The sequence below is a fragment of the Callospermophilus lateralis genome, chromosome 7, assembly GCF_048772815.1.
Source record: "Callospermophilus lateralis isolate mCalLat2 chromosome 7, mCalLat2.hap1, whole genome shotgun sequence".
NCBI lineage: Eukaryota > Metazoa > Chordata > Mammalia > Rodentia > Sciuridae > Callospermophilus > Callospermophilus lateralis.
Window position 1 is genome coordinate 126,389,638 of NC_135311.1, and position 18,074 is coordinate 126,407,711.

Sequence of the window (18,074 nt, forward strand, 5' to 3'; positions counted from 1 at the left end):
CTCCCCCCACCCCACCCAGATTTTAAAACACTTCCAAAAGTTGCCTGTGCAAACACTTTTTTCTACCAATGTATAATACAGAGTTGAAACCAATATCTTTGTGCAGTTTTGATTTAAAAATTCTTAAAAAAACAAAACAAAAAACCAACCTTCCTTGGCACAAGAGCTGAGGAATAGTCACGCCTCTTTTAAAGTGTCAAACACAAGATGATGGAAAGTCGATAAAGCACAGTTACGTGAAATGAGGGGAAAAAAAAACCAACCTAGACCACAGCTTTTATTAGCCACGTTACAGTCTCATTCACAATCGCCACCAGCTTCCTCCCCAGGCGCTTGACACAGCACAGGACACCAGGTGCTTTCCATCAAAGGGAATGGAAGAGGTGGCCAGGTGGCAAGGGACAGCCGCTACCTGCCAGTTTCACAGCAGGATCTGCAGTGAGCTTGATACAGACAGGAAAGAGATGATTGAAGGGGGAAACAGTTTAGAGTGGTCAAGTTTCCTCTTGAAGTCTTTGCCCAGGCACTGTGAGAAGACTGCTGCCCACCATTTCCTAGGACTAAATAGCGTTGGGAGGTGAATGTTTGGAACGTAACCCTGTTCGTCCCTACACTAGTCACCTCGCTCAAGTCTTTCAGCCTAAATGATGGTCCTTGAATTGGTTTGGTCCTTGGAGGGGCTATCAATTTTCACTTTCTATAATATCGATAATCATCTTCTTTAATGCAGCTATAAATCAAAGCTGTTAGGTAACTTAACCCTTCACTCTAAAAACTAAGCTTCTGTCCTCATCCCACGTAAATCCAATGTGCAGTTTTTGCTTATTTATTTAAGAATAAAGCAAAACAAAGCATTGAAAAGCAAAAACTCTGCTTTTTTTTTTCTTCAAGAGGAAACTATTTAAGAATACAGAAAAGGCAAAATTGGCTACTTGAAATCCAAGAATGGTTTTAATGTGTTGGCCAAGAAAAATAAACTGCAAAGTTCTGTGAGGTCTTCTAAAAATTTACAACTGATGGGCAGTTCTAATCAGACTTGGATGTCATCTTCCCCCCTTTTAAAAATGACAACATATACAGTCCCACAAAATACAATATAAACTTTTTTGTCTTGACTGCCAGAGATGGGCTTTGTGAGGCCTTCTGGTAACCAAATGGTTGGGCAAACCCACAGCTGGCCTTCATTTCTTCAGGGGCTGGTAGACAGAGGCATTGGGATCAAGTCCAGATGGGCTGGTCTCCACAAATTTGGAAGAATAGTGGGGGGAAACGGGGCTCAGGGGGCTGGTGGCGGCACTGTATGTTATGCTGGGCATGACGGCCATGACTTCGGCTATCTTCTGTTTTAGGTCCTTGATTTCCTGGTCTTTCTGAAGGATTTGTCCTGTAAGATCAAAGACCTGCCATTAGCAAGGAGGGAGGGCTCACTCGGCACAATGCTCCCTTGGGCCAACCCTAGAGCGGCCTTGGTTCCCCTGGAACAACTCCAAGGCTTACGAGGCTTATGGCTTATAAGAGCAAAGCAGACTTTTCCTTTACTGTAAAGGTCACATAGTGAATATTTTAGGCACTGTGGGCTGTGTACTGTCTTTGTCATTGTTTTCTTCCCCAACCCTAGGAAAATGTAAAAGCCATTCTTAGTTCACAATGGTGTAAGAATAGGCAGAAGGCCAGATCTGGCCTATGGGATGCTGTTTACTGATTCCTAGCTTAGAGGTAAAAAGCGATTCTGCTCACATATGTGTGACAAGAGTGACAAAGTCAATTTCCAGGAGCCACATCTTGAACTGGCAGTCATTCCAAAAGCCTAAGAAGGGTACTGGTTCTGAACTGTAGCTCTACCACTGGGCTGGAATTCTTTCCTGGGGGGATGGGCTGAGCGTGAGACCAAAGAATATAAAACTGAGGCCTCAGAACTAGTGGTGCCAGAGTCCCTCACAGAAGCAGAAGCTCTGGGACTGCTGCCCTAGGGAAACTCTCCAGTGGCCAAGGCTGCCACTGTGTCCCTGCCTCTTGGCACAGTGTGCCTCTGACCACCGCCCAGTGTGCAGCTGGCTGGCCGTGTTAGCACCAAGATCCCGATCAGCTTTCTGCACATCTTCCCTCTGTGTGATCACTGGGCTTCAGCTTTGTGATCTGATCAGCTCTGGCTGCTTCACGGCCTGTCCCCTTTGGGTCTTCTCCTATTGTCCCTGTCCCACTAACCTGAGGGTTTCCACTTCCTCAGCAAAGCCCTCCTTGGTCCTGCCATCTAAATCAGCTCCCCTTGCTCTCAGACTCTCAACATGCCCTAACAACCTTCCTTTCTGTCCCTTATTCTCCACAATAATCATGATGACAGTGACTGACTCATAGGGCTTCACAGGTGCCAGATGCTGTTCTAAGTGCTCACATCTACTAGCTCATTTCTTTCTCAGGACAACCCTAAGAGGTGGGAATTATCATCACCACCCATTCTGCAGATGAAGAAACCAATGGAAAAGAGGGGTCAAGTGACTTGCCCAAGGAATACAGACAGCAGAGAGCCAGGGCTCGACTCCATGCAGCCTGCTGCAGTCTACACTCCCAGCATTCTTCTGCCTCCTGAAACTAATTCTTTGAGTGATGATCTGTGTCCATCATCTCCCTGCTCAACTTGAGCCCTGTGAGAGCAGACACTGCGTCTCCATTTTTTCCCATCACCATCCCTCCACTGCCCAGCCTAGTGAAAAGCGGAGGCTCTGTAAGCTCTGTAGCTCACTCAAAGTCACTTAGTTAGCAAGAGCAGGATTTAAGCCCAGGATCACTATGTTCAAAAGCCCACAAGACTGTTATATGGCTCTGAGGGGAAGTAAATAAGAGAGGGCTGGGGCTCAGAGGTACAGCACTTGCCTAGCACATGTGGGACACTGGGTTTGATCCTCAGCACCACATAAAAATAAATAAGTAAATAAACAAAATAGAGGTATTGTGTCCATTTACAACTAAGACAAAGAAAAAAAAAGAAAACAAAAGAGGTTGACTGTGAACTGCCCTTATTTTGAGACTGCTCATGAGTCCCCGGGAAGAGGACCGTGTACTTGGAGTGAGAGTGCTTGAGGCACATGTTTAAAAGGATGTAGTAGAGATGAAAGTCATTTTGTGACCAGGATGAATCAAATGATACAGAAAGGAAGGAGAAAAGCAATGGGGGGTTTTGATTTGAATTACAAAGCTGAACTCTTATTAGAATATTCTAAGCAGGACAGGGGAGGCGGGCAGTGGGGAAGGCAGCAGCCAGGAGCAGTGTTTGAAAGGGACTGCTCCCTCACTTCCTTCTTCTCCCCTAAGCTTCAAATGAGCATCAAATATCCTCCTCCGCTTTGAACAAAATAAGCTTCAGATGAATAAAATACCTAATGGCATCTGATACGTGAGCCACTCTCTTTTCCAGTGCAGATTTGAGTTCTTTCATCAAGAACATGAACACATCTCACAAGCTTTGGGAAAGAGCCCCCCTCACTCCAGAGGATTCCTGTGCTGTCAGCGAAGCACAGCTGGGCTGGGAAGGCCCCTTGGCTCCTGAGACCAGGTGCTGCTTCCCCTCCAGGGGATCTTTTCAAGTATGCAAACCCAAGTGAGCAGGGGCGCAGCAGCCTGGTGCCCATTCCCCAGGGAGCTGAACCAGGCAAGCAAAAAGGCCAGTAATGGGTCAGAAACTCAGCTTCAGAGGTGGCTTCTCAGGAACCTTTGTTCACACGCCTTTCCCCCAAGTCCACAGACTAAGGCAGCCTGGTGCCCAATCCCCTTCTCTTGTCAATCACCTGGGCTGTCCCCAGCTACTTCTGTGGCCTCACTAACTTCCCCCAACTTCTACACCCACCCATCACCCCCAGGGGTTTGGTTTCTCTCTCTGGTTTAGGATGAAGGTTCCCACTGATTGACAAATCTCTCCTATCTGGGTGTCTGGGGCGCACCTCTAAAACAAAACACCCCAAACCAAACTCATGCTCCCTAAGCCGTGCTACCTCCCTTCCTTGGCTCTGGCTGGACCTCAGGCATCTCCTGACCTCAGGCGTCCTCAGGACCATTCCCTCTCCAGTAGTCAACTCCCCGGTACTTCAACTCCTGCACTGAAGACAGGGAGAAGCTCCCACCTGACCCCTCTGCCTCCTCTCAATCTCACTTCTCAAATCCAAATTAGCAGCCAGAACTCATCACCTCACACCTCTGGAAAATCTGGAGAATAAGTTCTCTGGCACGGCTTCATCAGTGTCCTCTTAACCTTCCATTCTTTTCTTTCATCCCCCAGCTTGAGGCCACTAGATTACTCACTCAGACATCCCCAACAGTTTCTTTCTCTTGCTTATACTACTCCTTCATGTAACAGCGTTTCTCCCTGTTATTCTCTGTTCTCATTCATCCTTCCAAGCCTAGTCTTCAAAGCCCCCTCCTCCAGGAAGCCTCCCTGAATTCTTCTCTGGCCTCTCCCGCCCTCTGCCTCTGCTTCATGGCAGAGGCCATCTGCCTGGCTTGCCCTCGTGCAGCAATTCTGGAAGTGCAGGCAGGGTCCACAGTGTCAGAACTGCCTCGATAACACCAAGACAGCTGGCTTCTGCACCCTCATTTTGTAACGAATATAAGTGGAGTCTTCTATAAATTACACGCAGTGTAAAAACCCAACAGAATGAATATAAAACCAGAAGAGAATCAAAATACCCTTCATTAAATCAAGCATTAAAAATATTTGCTAAATGTAGGATTGGGGGTGTGGCTCAGTGGGTGGCTCACTTGCCTAGCACATGTGAGGTCCTGGATTCGAACCTCAGCACCACATACTTATGATCCTCCTGCCTTAACCTCCCTCCCAAGTTGCTAGGATTACAGGCATGCACCACCACACCCAGCAGACTGGGCACTGATTGACAAATCTTTCCTATATGGGTGTCTGGGGTGCACCTCTAAAACAAAACACCCCAAACCAAACTCATGCACCCTAAGACATCAGCTGGTTTCTTCATCCTCATTTTGGACGTGTAAAAATCTTTTCTACATTTTTTTGGTTTTGTTTTGGAAAAAAGTTTTTTTTTTTCATAAAAATGTTATTTATGTTAAAATAGAATATGTTTATGTTATTTTAAAATGGATTAATAAATAATAGATTAATAAAAATTTTAAGTTTTAATTTCAAATAGGTAGATAATGATAGATATAATCTACTTGAAATAAGCCTATCTGGCCTACTCAATAATTTAAAAAATTTGCACACCACTGCCCTGGTAGATCCCCCACTGATCTGCTGTGTTCATCTCTGCCTCCCCTGGAGTTTTCAGGATAAGGATTTGCAGAGTACAGTTACTAGAAAAGTCCTGATGAAACAGTCTTTCCCATCTACTAAGCCAATTAACTGGAGGTGTTTTTCAGTATCCCACTCAGGAATCTAGTCAATTAGGTGGCTATCAATTTCTTGAAGAAAATTCAATTAAAAAAAAAAAAAAAAACAAGGACTTTAACTATCTATCTATCTATTTATAAATTTCTATGTGACGCTGAGAATCGAACCCAGTGCCTCACACACGGCAGGCAAGTGCTCTGCCACTGAGCCACGACTCCAGGCCTCTAAATTTGTTTTCATCAGGTCACGTCCTGCCTCAGTTCAGATGCCTTCCAGAGCTCCTCTTGTCTCTCAGAGTAAAAGTCCCCAGTACTTTCTGGGAGCCACAAATCCTATAGAACCTGGTTGCTGCTATTCCCACCCTTGATATGAGGCTGCATTCCCCACCCCACCCCGCTCCCTGCAGGACTTACCCTCCATCCTAGAAGTGCTTTCCTCCAGCTACCTCTACTCTCTGCTCAAATGCTGCCTATTCAAGGGAACTTCTGCGATGCCAGGTAGAAAGAGCAGCCCCCCCACACACATGCCCTGGGACCACTACTTTATTTTTGCCACCAACCTTATCGTTTGACATATTGCCCACTGGCTTGTCCACTGTCCCTCACCAGGGCTAAATCCTCGAATCCCCAGGGACTCTCGGGATGCCTGGCACACAGCAGGTCTCAGTGACAATCTGCTGAGTGGATGTCCTGCTCTCCAGACTCTCTTCCCATAGCTCCATCCAAGCAGAGCCAGCTGCAGTTCTGAAGGCATAAGGTCCTGCCTCACCTCCGGCACTTGGTCAGACTATATCTTCTGCCAAGTGGCCCCCTGAACCCTTGTGCTCCACTATGCTTCTTATTCACTGTGCCACCCCTTCCCATAATTCAAGCTCTAGCTCAGACATTAGTTCCTCTGAGACATGGCTTCCTCTGACTCCCCAAACTAGTTTAGTCCCTACCTCTCTCTCTGGATTCCCACAGGACTGGTACATGCTGCTATGTCAGCACCTTTTGATGACTTTAGAGTCACCTACTTGTTCAACAACACCCTGAGCTCCTAGATCGTAGACACTCATAGTCTTTTCTGTACACCCTGCACTTAATATACTTCCATCTCAAAATAAGTCTGCAGGGCACTTACCAAACCACCTGAAGGGAAAACTGAAATGCCCTTTGGTTCGGAGCTCTACGGGGGAGGTCTGCTCTCCGAAGCCCCACCACCCCAACAGGGCCCACCACTCTCCTACCCTGGGCAATCTCAAGCTGCCGCTTTGCGTCGCCCAGTGCAGAGAACAGGTCCAGTTTGATTCTTGTCTCTGCGCTGAGGCTGTTCTCCAGGTGCTGTGTCTTATCTTGCATGGCGGAGAGGGCTGACATTAGCACCTCGGTGTCCTTCTCATTTTCCTTATACTTCCGAAGCTCCTATCAATATCATCAAAACAGCAATGCTACATGGTAGTTTGGGCATCGATGTCTAAAAATTAGCCTGAAATCACAAATTAAATCCCACTATTCTTGACCTGGCCAATAGAACACAGAAATCTGGTATTTTCATGGTATTCTCACTAGTTACAAGCATATGGCAAATGTATTTATATGGTGACATGTATACACAAAAACATTTAGTGGATAATCATTTGACTATATGAGGCACAATCTAGCTAAAAATGGCCTCTGCCTTCAAAGCAAACTCTTTTTTGCAAGCCTACCTCGGAACCATGGAGAACTTTTCCCTGCTGACTACTTGCAAATGCTGGTGTAATGCTGCTGTCAATAAAACTCTTCTCTAAACTTGCACTAAAAATTGCAAAAATATTCGTTATTTTGACAGGACAAACTGTAAAATAAGCCCACTTAAAATAGTTGGGAATATAGCCAATAAAAATATATTTGAACTTTTTCTTTTAAGAGAGAAATTCAAACCTATTATGGAGACTTTAAAAATACAGAAGAGTTCAAAGAAAATGCAAATTACCCATAATTACACCACTGCAAAATGTGACATTTTCTTTGAGCCTTTTTAATGTTTATGTGTACCTTTTAGCATAACTGAAATAATACATTTATAATTTGTATAGTCTTTAAAAACTTGTCCTCTCAAATATTCTTCTAAAATAAAATTGTTAATAATATATATAATACTCCTATATGTATATATATAACAATTTGAATGAATCTTCCATTGTTAAGTTTCCTTTTTTTTTACATTTATATACCATTACACAAAACATCTTTGATATATCAATCATTGTTTTTATTTTTCAATATTTGCCTTAGGGATGAATTCCTAAAAAGGTAAATACTTAAAAAGTACCTAATTTTTTCCAGAAGTTATATTTTCATCCACCAGCAATGCATGAAGCTATTTTGTAGCATCTTCACCAAGACTGATACTATCAGTTAAAAATTCTTTGCCAGTTTCACAGAAGACAAATGATTTCTAATTTTAATCTGCATGTCTTTGATGATTAATGTATTCTTACATTTTTTCAGTCATTAGTATTTCTTCTGTGAATTATCTGTTCATATTTTTGTTTATTTCTCTATATCTGAACTTTTCTTAGTTATTTTATGAGCTATTTACATGTTGAGGATATTCAGTAATTATTTATACTTGCTGCCATATGTGTACCTTCCCCAGCTGATTTTATTTTACTCTGATTTCTTCCATTGCTTTTAGGTTTAGAAAGTATCCCTGTTTCAAGATGAAGTCTACTATGTTTTTGCCTAGCTATTTTGCATTCAACCCTTTATCTAGAATTTCTTTTTGTGTGCTGTGAGATGAGCTTCTAATTTTGTTTTTTTCATCACTTATCTAGTTCCAAAGCCTGTTACTGACTCCTGCTCACCTCTCCTGGCTGCATTACCTTTACTATATACTTGAGGCTTTGTCTCCAGGTCATCTATTCTACTCCACTGACTTGCCAATAATTCTTACCATTTGCTCATGATGTAAATTACTGTAACTTTACCATATATGACATTAATGAAGAGCTGATGGTAAGTACCTGCTTAAGGTACACATGGCCCCCTAAACTGGCTACACCCCGTCCTGGCATTTTTCCTCACCCTGCACTGCACAAGACTACAGACTCTAAGGTTCAGAGTCATCCAGCAGGATCTGTTCCCTGGCAATGGACAGACAGACAGTTAGGCTCAGGAAAGATGTTAGGTCCCAAAGGACACTAATCTGGCCTATAACCTGAAAATGTTAAACGGATCTACAGAACGTCAAATCCTGGTGTAAAACATGTTCAGGGATTGCCAACACTTCTGGCTTGCATTAGAATCTGGCTATAATATGAAATGAGCTAAACAAAATTAAGAGTTCAATCTTTTTATCACCTATGAATTTTTAGAGCCATGGGATTTGATCTGTATCAAAAGGCACTGTCTCCACCTTGCGGCACAGCACACAAAAATCTAGACTGAAAAAGGAGTTCCAGGTCAAGAGGAGACTTTTGTTTCCTCCTTACCTGAACTTTCAATTCTAGTTCTCTGATCTGGTCTTCTTTCACCTTCATGTCCATTGTGAGCTTCTTGCCCTCTGCTTCTAGTTCTCTGATCCGATTCCGTAAGGTTTCGGTGCACTCTCCCCTTTTGAAAAATAAGAGAAGGAAATAAATGAATTTCAAAGACTACAGGTTTACAGTTTTCCCTCTGTATCCATGGGGGACTGGTTCCAAGATTCCATGAATACCAAAATCCATGTATGCTCAACTTCTATATTAAAAATAGCTTAGCGCTAGCATATAACCTCTGCACATTCTCCCATATTTTAAAGCTATCTCTAGATTACTTATAATACGTAAAGCAATGTAAATGTATGTACTTGTTATACTACATTGTTCAAGGAATAATGATAAAAATAAAAAGTCTCTACATGTTCAATAAAGATCCAGTTTATTTTTTTCAAATATTAACTATCTTGAGATGGCTGAATCTGCTGATGCGGATGGAGCCTACATCTGTGGAGGGCTGACAGTACTTATATTATAGGACTGAGGTTTTTTCTTATACTCAAGGGTCTGTAAGTTTTTAACTTTTGGCTCAATATGTGCAATAACTGTCATCAATTGAGTGTCTGTACTAGCTAGGTACTTTCCCGAAACTCCCTTTAGTACATTATCCCATTTTTCAGATAAGAAAGCTGAGGTAATACAGATAAAGTAGTCTCCTAGTGTGTAGGTCACAGAATTGAGATAAGAACAGGCTTTCTTGCTTCCCAGTCCAGCACTCTTCCCACCAGGCCACAGTGACTTACTACACACAGAGCAGAGCTGGGTAGAACTGAACATGTACTATCTCTAGTAAGGCTCAATAAACACACAAAAATCCCTTGTTTTTCCACTTTTGGGGGATTATGCACTGTAAATTTCACCTTTGGTTAGTCACAAAGTTGCTGCAGCCTGGAATAAACAGAAAAACAAAAGAGCAACATTAGGCTGCTTCTCAGGGCTAAGGATGAGCTAAAAGGGATGAGGCAGTCCAGAGCTGCTGAACTACTAAGTGTTGAGGTTCCAGGCCTGAGAAGTAGGTGTCCTCTGATTACCAAAGGAAGATCCAGTGAGAGACTTGCCCAAGAGTAAAAGCCATTCCACCTAAGAGATGGCAAACAAGAGCCCTCCAAGGACAAGACCCAAACAAATAAGCTTAACTGGAAGCAAAAGTGATTTACTGTAGACCCTGAAACCAACTGACTGATGACTCTCAGGCATGGGAGACACTAATGATGTGGTTAAGGTACTGCTGTATTGTGGCTCAGCAGTAGAGCGCTCACCTAGCACATGCGAGGCCCTGGGTTCCATCCTTAGCACCATGTATTAATAAATAAATAATAAAGGTATTATGTCCAACTACAATTAGAAAAAAAATATTAAAAAAAAAAAAGTACTGCTATATCCTACTAAGTAGAAGGTTTTAGAAAAGGTAGGTGCTAGATAAGTTAAGAAAAATACAGGCCATGCTGGATGAATATTCAAGAAAATATCCTGCAAGTGCAAGTGTATGGGAAATGCTAACACACCTTGACACAAACAACCCATATCAGCAGCAGGCAGTCAGGGGTCTGTCTAGATCAGATGGCCCCCAGTCCCCCAGTCTCAACCACCCGCAGTCTACAGTCTGTAGGGAGCACACTGGGAAGAAGCATTCTCACTATTCACTGCTATTTCCTGAAAGGTGACAAGATGATTCACCAATTATTCTGCAAATGCCAGAACCCTAAAGAAGGTTATTAACATGCCAAAGGTTGGCAAGTAAATTACTTGTTTAATGCAATAAAGTAAAACTCAAGAAAGAATTGTGGTTGAATTATACCACATAGATACAAATTAGGACAAAAATTCAGTGTGAAATAAAAATTTACCCTCATTCTGTATCTGTAAGCCCATAACTGACCCCAATCATGCGGATGGAATTCACGAGTCAAAAAACAAACAAAAAGAAGGTGAAGCAGAAACAAAGGAGTGTGTGGGGGGGAGACTGAACAATCTTCCTTCTTTACTGGAATTCATTTGGCAGTTACATATCAGTTTTTGAAATATCTGCATGCAGGGGTACTTCTCAATGGTATGAGAAGTAGTTGCCAGTTTTCATCACCCCCCACAATCCACACAAATATTTCTTTCTTGCTTTTCCTTCTTTTTCCTTTCCTCCCTCCCTTCCTTGAGTACTTTACACCATTGACCTACATGCCAGCCCTTATTAAAGTTGCTTAAGGCCTTGCTATGAGGCTGGCTTCAAACTTGCAGATCCTTCTGCAGCACTCCACAAATATAATAGAAACTTGTATTTCACCTTTTTTTTTTTCCATCTATTTGGTAGTTTGCTGATATCCAACAAAGCCAGGAGTTAGTACACAGTGCCTGGGTAACCAAGATTCTATCATTCTTCCATTTTAAGATAAAAACTCAGAAACATCCACACTTAAGAGTCTTATAAAGTCTTATAAAGGGAATAAAATTCCAGACGGGATCTCTCAACACATTTAGTAATTATCAGTTTTTCTGAAAGTAACTAGAGGCATTCTATAAGCAGCACTTGGTGCAGGGATGCTAAGCCCACTTTATAAGTGAGGTCACTAAGGAATGAATTTGTTACAAGACACACAGCCCTTAAAAGCAATCCATCCATGCAAGGTTGTGGTCTGTCCAATCCTACCCTTGGCAGCAAATTCCCACATATGTCTTGGGACAAGGAAAGCCAACCTGGATTATACACTCCGGTGACATGAACTTACCTAGATGCAGCAGCAAATGCAACAGCCCGTGCAGCAGTGGCTTCTTCTAACTTCTTCCTTTTTTTTTCTTCCATTAACTGTTTTTCTACAAAACTTCGTGCTTCCTGCTCAGCTTTTAGCTTTTTCTCCAACTGGCTGATGTTCTGCTTGTCTTTTTGCTTCATTTGCACAGCATTATGTAACCTATATGAAAACAATTGTCATACAAAGTCTTTATAATAAGAAACAGGCTTCTTTTTTCTCATTTTAAGGTCAAGTAAAACGTATGAACAGCAAACCTTAAGTACCAACTTCCTGTGTGCCTGGGAAAACACAGCCTCATAACAATGCCTAAACACTAACAAACAGGCTGCTTACAAGACCCAGAATCAGTCCTACCCTCTGTTTTGTTAAGGTAAGTGATCTACAGCAGGTAGTCCAGAGTATAGGATACAAGAAGTTTCTAACAGAGGGGACAATCATTGTAGAACTAATTCCAGTGTCTTGCAGCACCTTAAAAGAATTTTTGTCTGGGTTAAAAACAAAACAAAACAAAAAAAAAAAAACAAACACTGCTGGAACCAGCCCCACCAAAAAGGAAATAAGGCTAGAAGGGAGGAGTCTTTCTTATCCTGAATACAATCATGATGGGACCTACTGCAGACTTTTCTTACCAACCATAAGACATTTTCTTAATGTCCTTGAATCAGTCTCTTTGGAGTCACCCATAGCTTTACATATCAAAGTGAGGAGGTAACATTCCTCCTTATCAATGCTAGAACCACCACAAATGTTGGTCAAAAACAATAGAGAGAGTTTTTGCCTGTAATGCTCAAATTCTGAAGTTACATTAAAAAAATGTAGGACTCCTCTTCCAACAGGAAAAGCTCAGAGTCTATAATAGTAATCACTATGATGGGCACATATTGCTTAGATATTAAAAAAAAAAAAAAAAAAAGACAGCTCTACATTGAGTCAAGTAATTCCAGAATGAATTAATGGAAAGCTTAAGAGAATTCACCCAGATCTGGCTTTTGATTGCCTCTTCAAGAAAATAAAAAGTTTAATGTCAGTTTTTAGTTCTATAAGTCAAAGTAGATATAATCTGCCCCTCTGGAAATTGTCACTCAGAGGAACAAGATTTTCCAACTGTGACTACTCCTAACAACTTTACTTATCATGGAAACTATTTTAAATTATTAAATGAGAAGAACAAAATATGAATAAACCTTTGCTGCAATGAAGTAAGTTTTTATAGATCTTGAACATCTGGTAGTACATTAAATATTTTAAACATTTTACTTAGAAACTTCTCTGCCAGGTCCCTTTGTCACCAGGAGGCTTGTGCTCCCATCCCTGGGAACATATAAAAACACTGATGGTCATTTTATATGGGGAACTGGGGAGGGTGCGTCCGGCCACCAGAGACCCGCCAGGTGCGCGTACTTGTTCTGCAGCAGCTCGTTCTCCTGCCGGAGCTGGCCCATTTCTGAGCGGATCCCTCGTTCGGTGCTGGAGAGGGAGCTGATCTGACTGCGGAGTTCCTGTTCCACTTGCCTGCTGGCCTGCAGGTCAGCCTTTAACTTTTTAATGTCTTGTTCCAGCCTAGGAGAAGGAGAAATGTAGCATTTTCATCTGGGAGAGGACATACCCAGGGCTGGGTGAAGGACACTGCCTGTAGTCCTGAACTGCTGGGTGGATGGCAAACTGTCCCACTGGACTTCTGTATGAAATCTGCTTAGTTTTACCTCAGGATATCACCTAAGTCCCTACCCTTTCCTACTAAGGGTAATTTGATTTGCCCTAAATGTTTGAGACACTGATGGGTAAAAATGGTACTTGTGCATATGCTAATAAAGGATGAGAGAAGGCAGAAAGTGTGGCTGCAGGATACAGTGGCCTCCCTGTGGATGACTTTTCCATGCCCCTCAGCAAGGGGAGTATGTTAAAACAACCAGTTCATGACCCACCCCTTACAGCTCTGAGATACTTTTGATAGCTCAAACTGTAGGGTCTGACATTCCCTCCCACCATGGCTGAGAAGGAAACAATATTCATGTTCACGTCAACATCCTGACATGTTAGCTCCTTGCTAAAAAATGTTCGTGCTAGTGGAGACTGTGGAAAAGAATGAAAAAAGGAACAACTGACATGCTCTAAAAAGGAGGGTATGATAAAATTCATGCTAGAAGGAATAAAAAACAGCAGCTGCTGTTTCACAAGGACGGATGGACCAGACCCTGTCCTACCCTGTCCTACAGGTTTAGTGCTGTGCGCTCATTTAATATCCATACTGGTGAAGTGCAATTAGGATTCCCATTTTTCTAGATGAAGAAATCCAGGCCAGGAAAACCTAGCAGCCCAAGATCCCCGAGGCAGCAGCCCCAGAGTTCCACGCTCTTTTCCACAAGGTCAATCGCAGTTGCATCATCCATAGCACAAGACAGAAGTGCTACCTGGGCTCTGTGGAGACAAGGCTGGGACAGGCTTTGCCAAGAGAATGAGAATTGAGTTGGCCCTGTAGGCTGGACAGGATTCGGAGAAGCAGAGGGGAGGCCGGACATTCTAAACTGGGGAGAGTGGTAAATAGTCAAAAACTCAGAGCCAGGACAGCCATAGATATCTGGGGGCAAGCACTAGGTGTGGCCTCTTAGGAAAGCTTGTACTGAAATCAGGGAGGGAAAGGATATGGTAGATGGGACTGTGGTGCTGACAGTCAGGGTAAGAACGTGCCATGTGAGACTGAAAAGATACTTTCTACCAGGATACAAACTGACAGGTAGACAAAGGTCACTTTGTTCTATTTATTTATTTATTCATCTTTAAGCTGAAGATAAAATCCAGGGCTTTTTGCATGCAAAACACACACACTACCCCTGAGTCACATTCCCAGCCTCTTTTTAAAACCTTGAACACGGGGGTGGGGGTGGGGGTGGGGGACACGACATAGCTCAGTTGCTAGAGTGTTTGGCTCGCATGCACAAGGCCCTGGGGTCAATCTCTGGCACTACCACCAAGAAAGAAAGAAAAAAAAGAAAGGAAGAAAGGAAGAAAGAAAGGAAAGAAAGAAAGAAAGAAAAACTTGAACATGTCACTAATCTAAGGGAACCAAGATTTCTGCAAAGCATTGGTATTCTCTCAAGAACTATGCACTCCACAGACGTTAGACATATTTTACTAAGCAATAAAACTCTGGGGACTACCACAGTGACCCACACTTACTCAATAATGACCTCCCTTAGAAAGCCAAAGGGCAGCTTTACTCCCCTATCTACCATGATTTGGGGTACTTGAAAATTCTCAAGTACCGCAAATCATGAAACACTGATAGTCATTTTATAGGTGCAAGCCCGAAGTGTCCCTGTCCAGTGCTTGGGAGCATAGCCAAGAAACACGGCCTGGGAACCTTGTGTTCCAGAAGCACTGCTAGGTCTCCTGACACAGCTCACTCCCACAGGAGGGGTCACCAGTTGACGTCATGCTACACTTTCCCTATTGCCAGGGTTATTCCAGTTCAGAGTACTCTTGGACTACTCTTAACAAGTACAGATTAGCATTTATACCATTGCCACATCGCCCCTCATTCACCTGAAGCAACCCAAGGGACATATTCCAAAACAATTCAATGCTGTCAGGTTATCCCCATTAAGAACTTCAGTTGAAAATAAGTTAGATAATCACTTTCCTTAATGTCAATGTCAACTGCAGTTAAAGGATTGCAGTTTTTGGTAGAAAAGGTAAATTTTCAGTTGAGAAAGGAACTTGGCAGGATTTGAGGTCAGGGTTCTGGACTTGGCTCTGGTGCCAACTTTGTGACCCTGGGCAAGGCTGTCACCTTCCAGGCCTGTTTCCTCATTTGAGTCTGGCACTCTCTAAAGTTCTTCCCGGGCTGGTCTAGGATTTCCAAAGCTGACATGTTAACAGACGCCTGCAAATTTGCTGCTTCAGATTAGCAAACTAAACTGTATTCTATGCAGATGCACAGGAATCAAGTTCCACATGCCCAGCCCACTGAGGCAAAGTTTGTGCCACAGCTGGGAATGACAGCAAAACTAAATCTGCAGAGGCTACAGTCAATTGTTTTGTAGTTACTGCTTTCTTTCATTTTTTAAATCCTGAAAAGCCATTTGTCTACCATAAACTAAGAACAACAATATTTATTCTGCAGCAAATTTCAGAGTTCCTAGAAAACTCAAAATCCAAAAAGCTAAGGCAGTTATAAGATCAACAAGTGCAACACACAGCTTCTGAAACCCACCAAACACTCAACAATGTATTTTTAAAACGTGGAACTTCTATGAAAATTTTGTCAAAGACAAACAGCACACTATCAATAAAAGAGTATGTTCACTTTGTGAAAATTCATAAATTTTACATGTAAAGTTTGTGCACAGCTGTGTATTTGTGTTACATTGCACACATACTATTTGTATATTTACTTATACTGGGGATTGAACTCAGGGGCGTTAACCACTGAACCACATCCCAGTCATTTTTCGTATTTTATTAAGAGGCACAGGGCCTCTATAAGTTGCTGAAGCTGGCTTTGAACTCGTGATCCTCCTACCTCAGCTGGGATTACAGGCGTGCACCACCACGCCCAGCAGAAAAGGGTTTTTTTTGGTTACTTTTTGTTTTTGTTCTTAATAAAATATACTTTCTCAAGATGTAGAAGTAAAATACTTCATGATTTTTTTAACTGCTATCATTCACTTCATAAAATTATGAATTACTGTTTTCTAAACTGTTGAAGTAAACCTCTGAGTTAACATCAGCTTTCCGATTAAAAAATAGTGAACTATAGGAACACTGCCTAATGACATATAAAATAACTTACAGTGCTTAGTAGCAAAACTCTCAGGAACTTTTAAAATTATAATGAGCAATTTTTCACTGCCTCTCTACAGAAAGCATTAATTTAACCTTTAAGCTTCACCACTACCTATTTCAAATCTTTACTGAGGTAGGCAGTAAAACGATATACAACCTCATATTGGATTTGTTTTTTATTGCAAGAATAATACCAAGTCAGAGCAGGGCAGAGTGCTGCTTGCCTGTAATCCCAGCAGCTCAGGAAGCTGAAACAGGAGGATTGAAAGTTCAAAACCAGCCTCAGCAACAGCAAGGTGCTAAGCAATTCAGTGAGACCCATCTCTAATAAAATACAAAACAGGACTGTGGATATGGCTGTGGTTTAGGGTCCCTAAATTCAATCCCTGGTACCCACCTCCCTCAAAAAAAGAATGATACCAAGTCAGTATAAAAAACAGAATAGGAAAGCGTCGAGTATAAAAATGTAAATAACTCACAATCCATTCATCCAGACAGAACCATTCACTGTTCGTATTCGGTGTACTTCTGTATGTCTTTTAAGTTTTTTCCATACATGTAAATATATTTCATATTGGTAAATGAGTACCACATATGCAACTTATATATCCTAAGTATCTCTCACACTATTAGAAAATTTTCATATAACTAATTGCTGTATAGTGTTCCACTGTATGGATACACTCTACAATTCTATTTTCTAAGATATGGTTCAAACTTTGCATTTTCTCAGTAGATATGTGCCACGAGTTTTAAAAGAACTGCGTGAATTAATAAATTGAACCAAATAAAGCCAGTCAAGTGCTGGGGCATTTATTGAACATATAACTCCTATTTCTCTTAATGGTGTACTTAGTTCCTAGGTGGTGAAGGTCAATACTTCCCAGGTAAAATACAGATACAGAATTAGTATTAAGTACTAAGCAGTTCTGATTAAATAGAGTTAAGAGGTTAGTGCAAAATCTTCAAATGTTATTTTTGAGATTTTATTAAACTGTCAATAGCTACAACCTAAATTAGAAGCAGGTGGTCAGAAAGAAAATGAGCTAGAAGGAAGAGTTTATAACACTTGAAACTAATTTCAGTAAATAAGAATTGAGGAAAAATATTCACCTATAAGTTTGGAACCTTCTTATCAGAGCCAAGTCCTATTTTCTTCCCTACCCTATGGAACCTGAAAGGATAAAAGAGAACTTTCCCCAGAAGAGTTACAATCTCATCCTCCACCCATCCCCCCAAAATATTGGGCCAGGCATTTAATCAAACTTCAGTAAGACTTGACCAGGAAGCATGCACTTCCTGTTTGCCCAGCTCCTGCGGAACCAGTTTTCACCCTCACAGAGGCCTGCTGAGTGTCATCACCACTTTGAATAAAAGAGGGCCCATGGCAAAGGTGGAGTCTACGTGTACCAAGCTATGTTCATTTTTGCCCAATTGTATAAACCTAGATTCTAAACTTTTATATATTATATATTAGGTCCAGGTAAGCTTTCTAGCTATCTTATTGATAATTTAAAAGGATATTTTTTATTGATATTTTATAAGGATGTTTTGAGGTTACCTCTGAATCCTGGCGTATTACTAATAAAGGCAGGACCATCTACAACAGTGCTTCCTCAGGTCCCCAAGTCAGATGACAAGGTTGACTTCAAAGCAGATTTATCAAATTGAGGCTTCCTCTTACCCACTC

General features: G+C 41.9%; 1 protein-coding gene across 1 annotated transcript in view; it reads right to left on the minus strand.

The window, feature by feature from the left end:
• Positions 1-259: 259 nt before the first annotated feature.
• Positions 260-18,074, minus strand: part of Maco1 (macoilin 1) — a 63,233-nt gene continuing 45,418 nt past the window's right edge. The window contains exons 7-11 of the mRNA XM_076861014.2: positions 13,001-13,159; positions 11,576-11,758; positions 8,811-8,931; positions 6,582-6,756; positions 260-1,384 (exon numbers count right to left, since the gene is read on the minus strand). Coding sequence (XP_076717129.1) covers positions 1,182-1,384; positions 6,582-6,756; positions 8,811-8,931; positions 11,576-11,758; positions 13,001-13,159 — 841 coding nt within the window. The 3' untranslated portion in view covers positions 260-1,181. The remainder of the gene's footprint in view (positions 1,385-6,581; positions 6,757-8,810; positions 8,932-11,575; positions 11,759-13,000; positions 13,160-18,074) is intronic.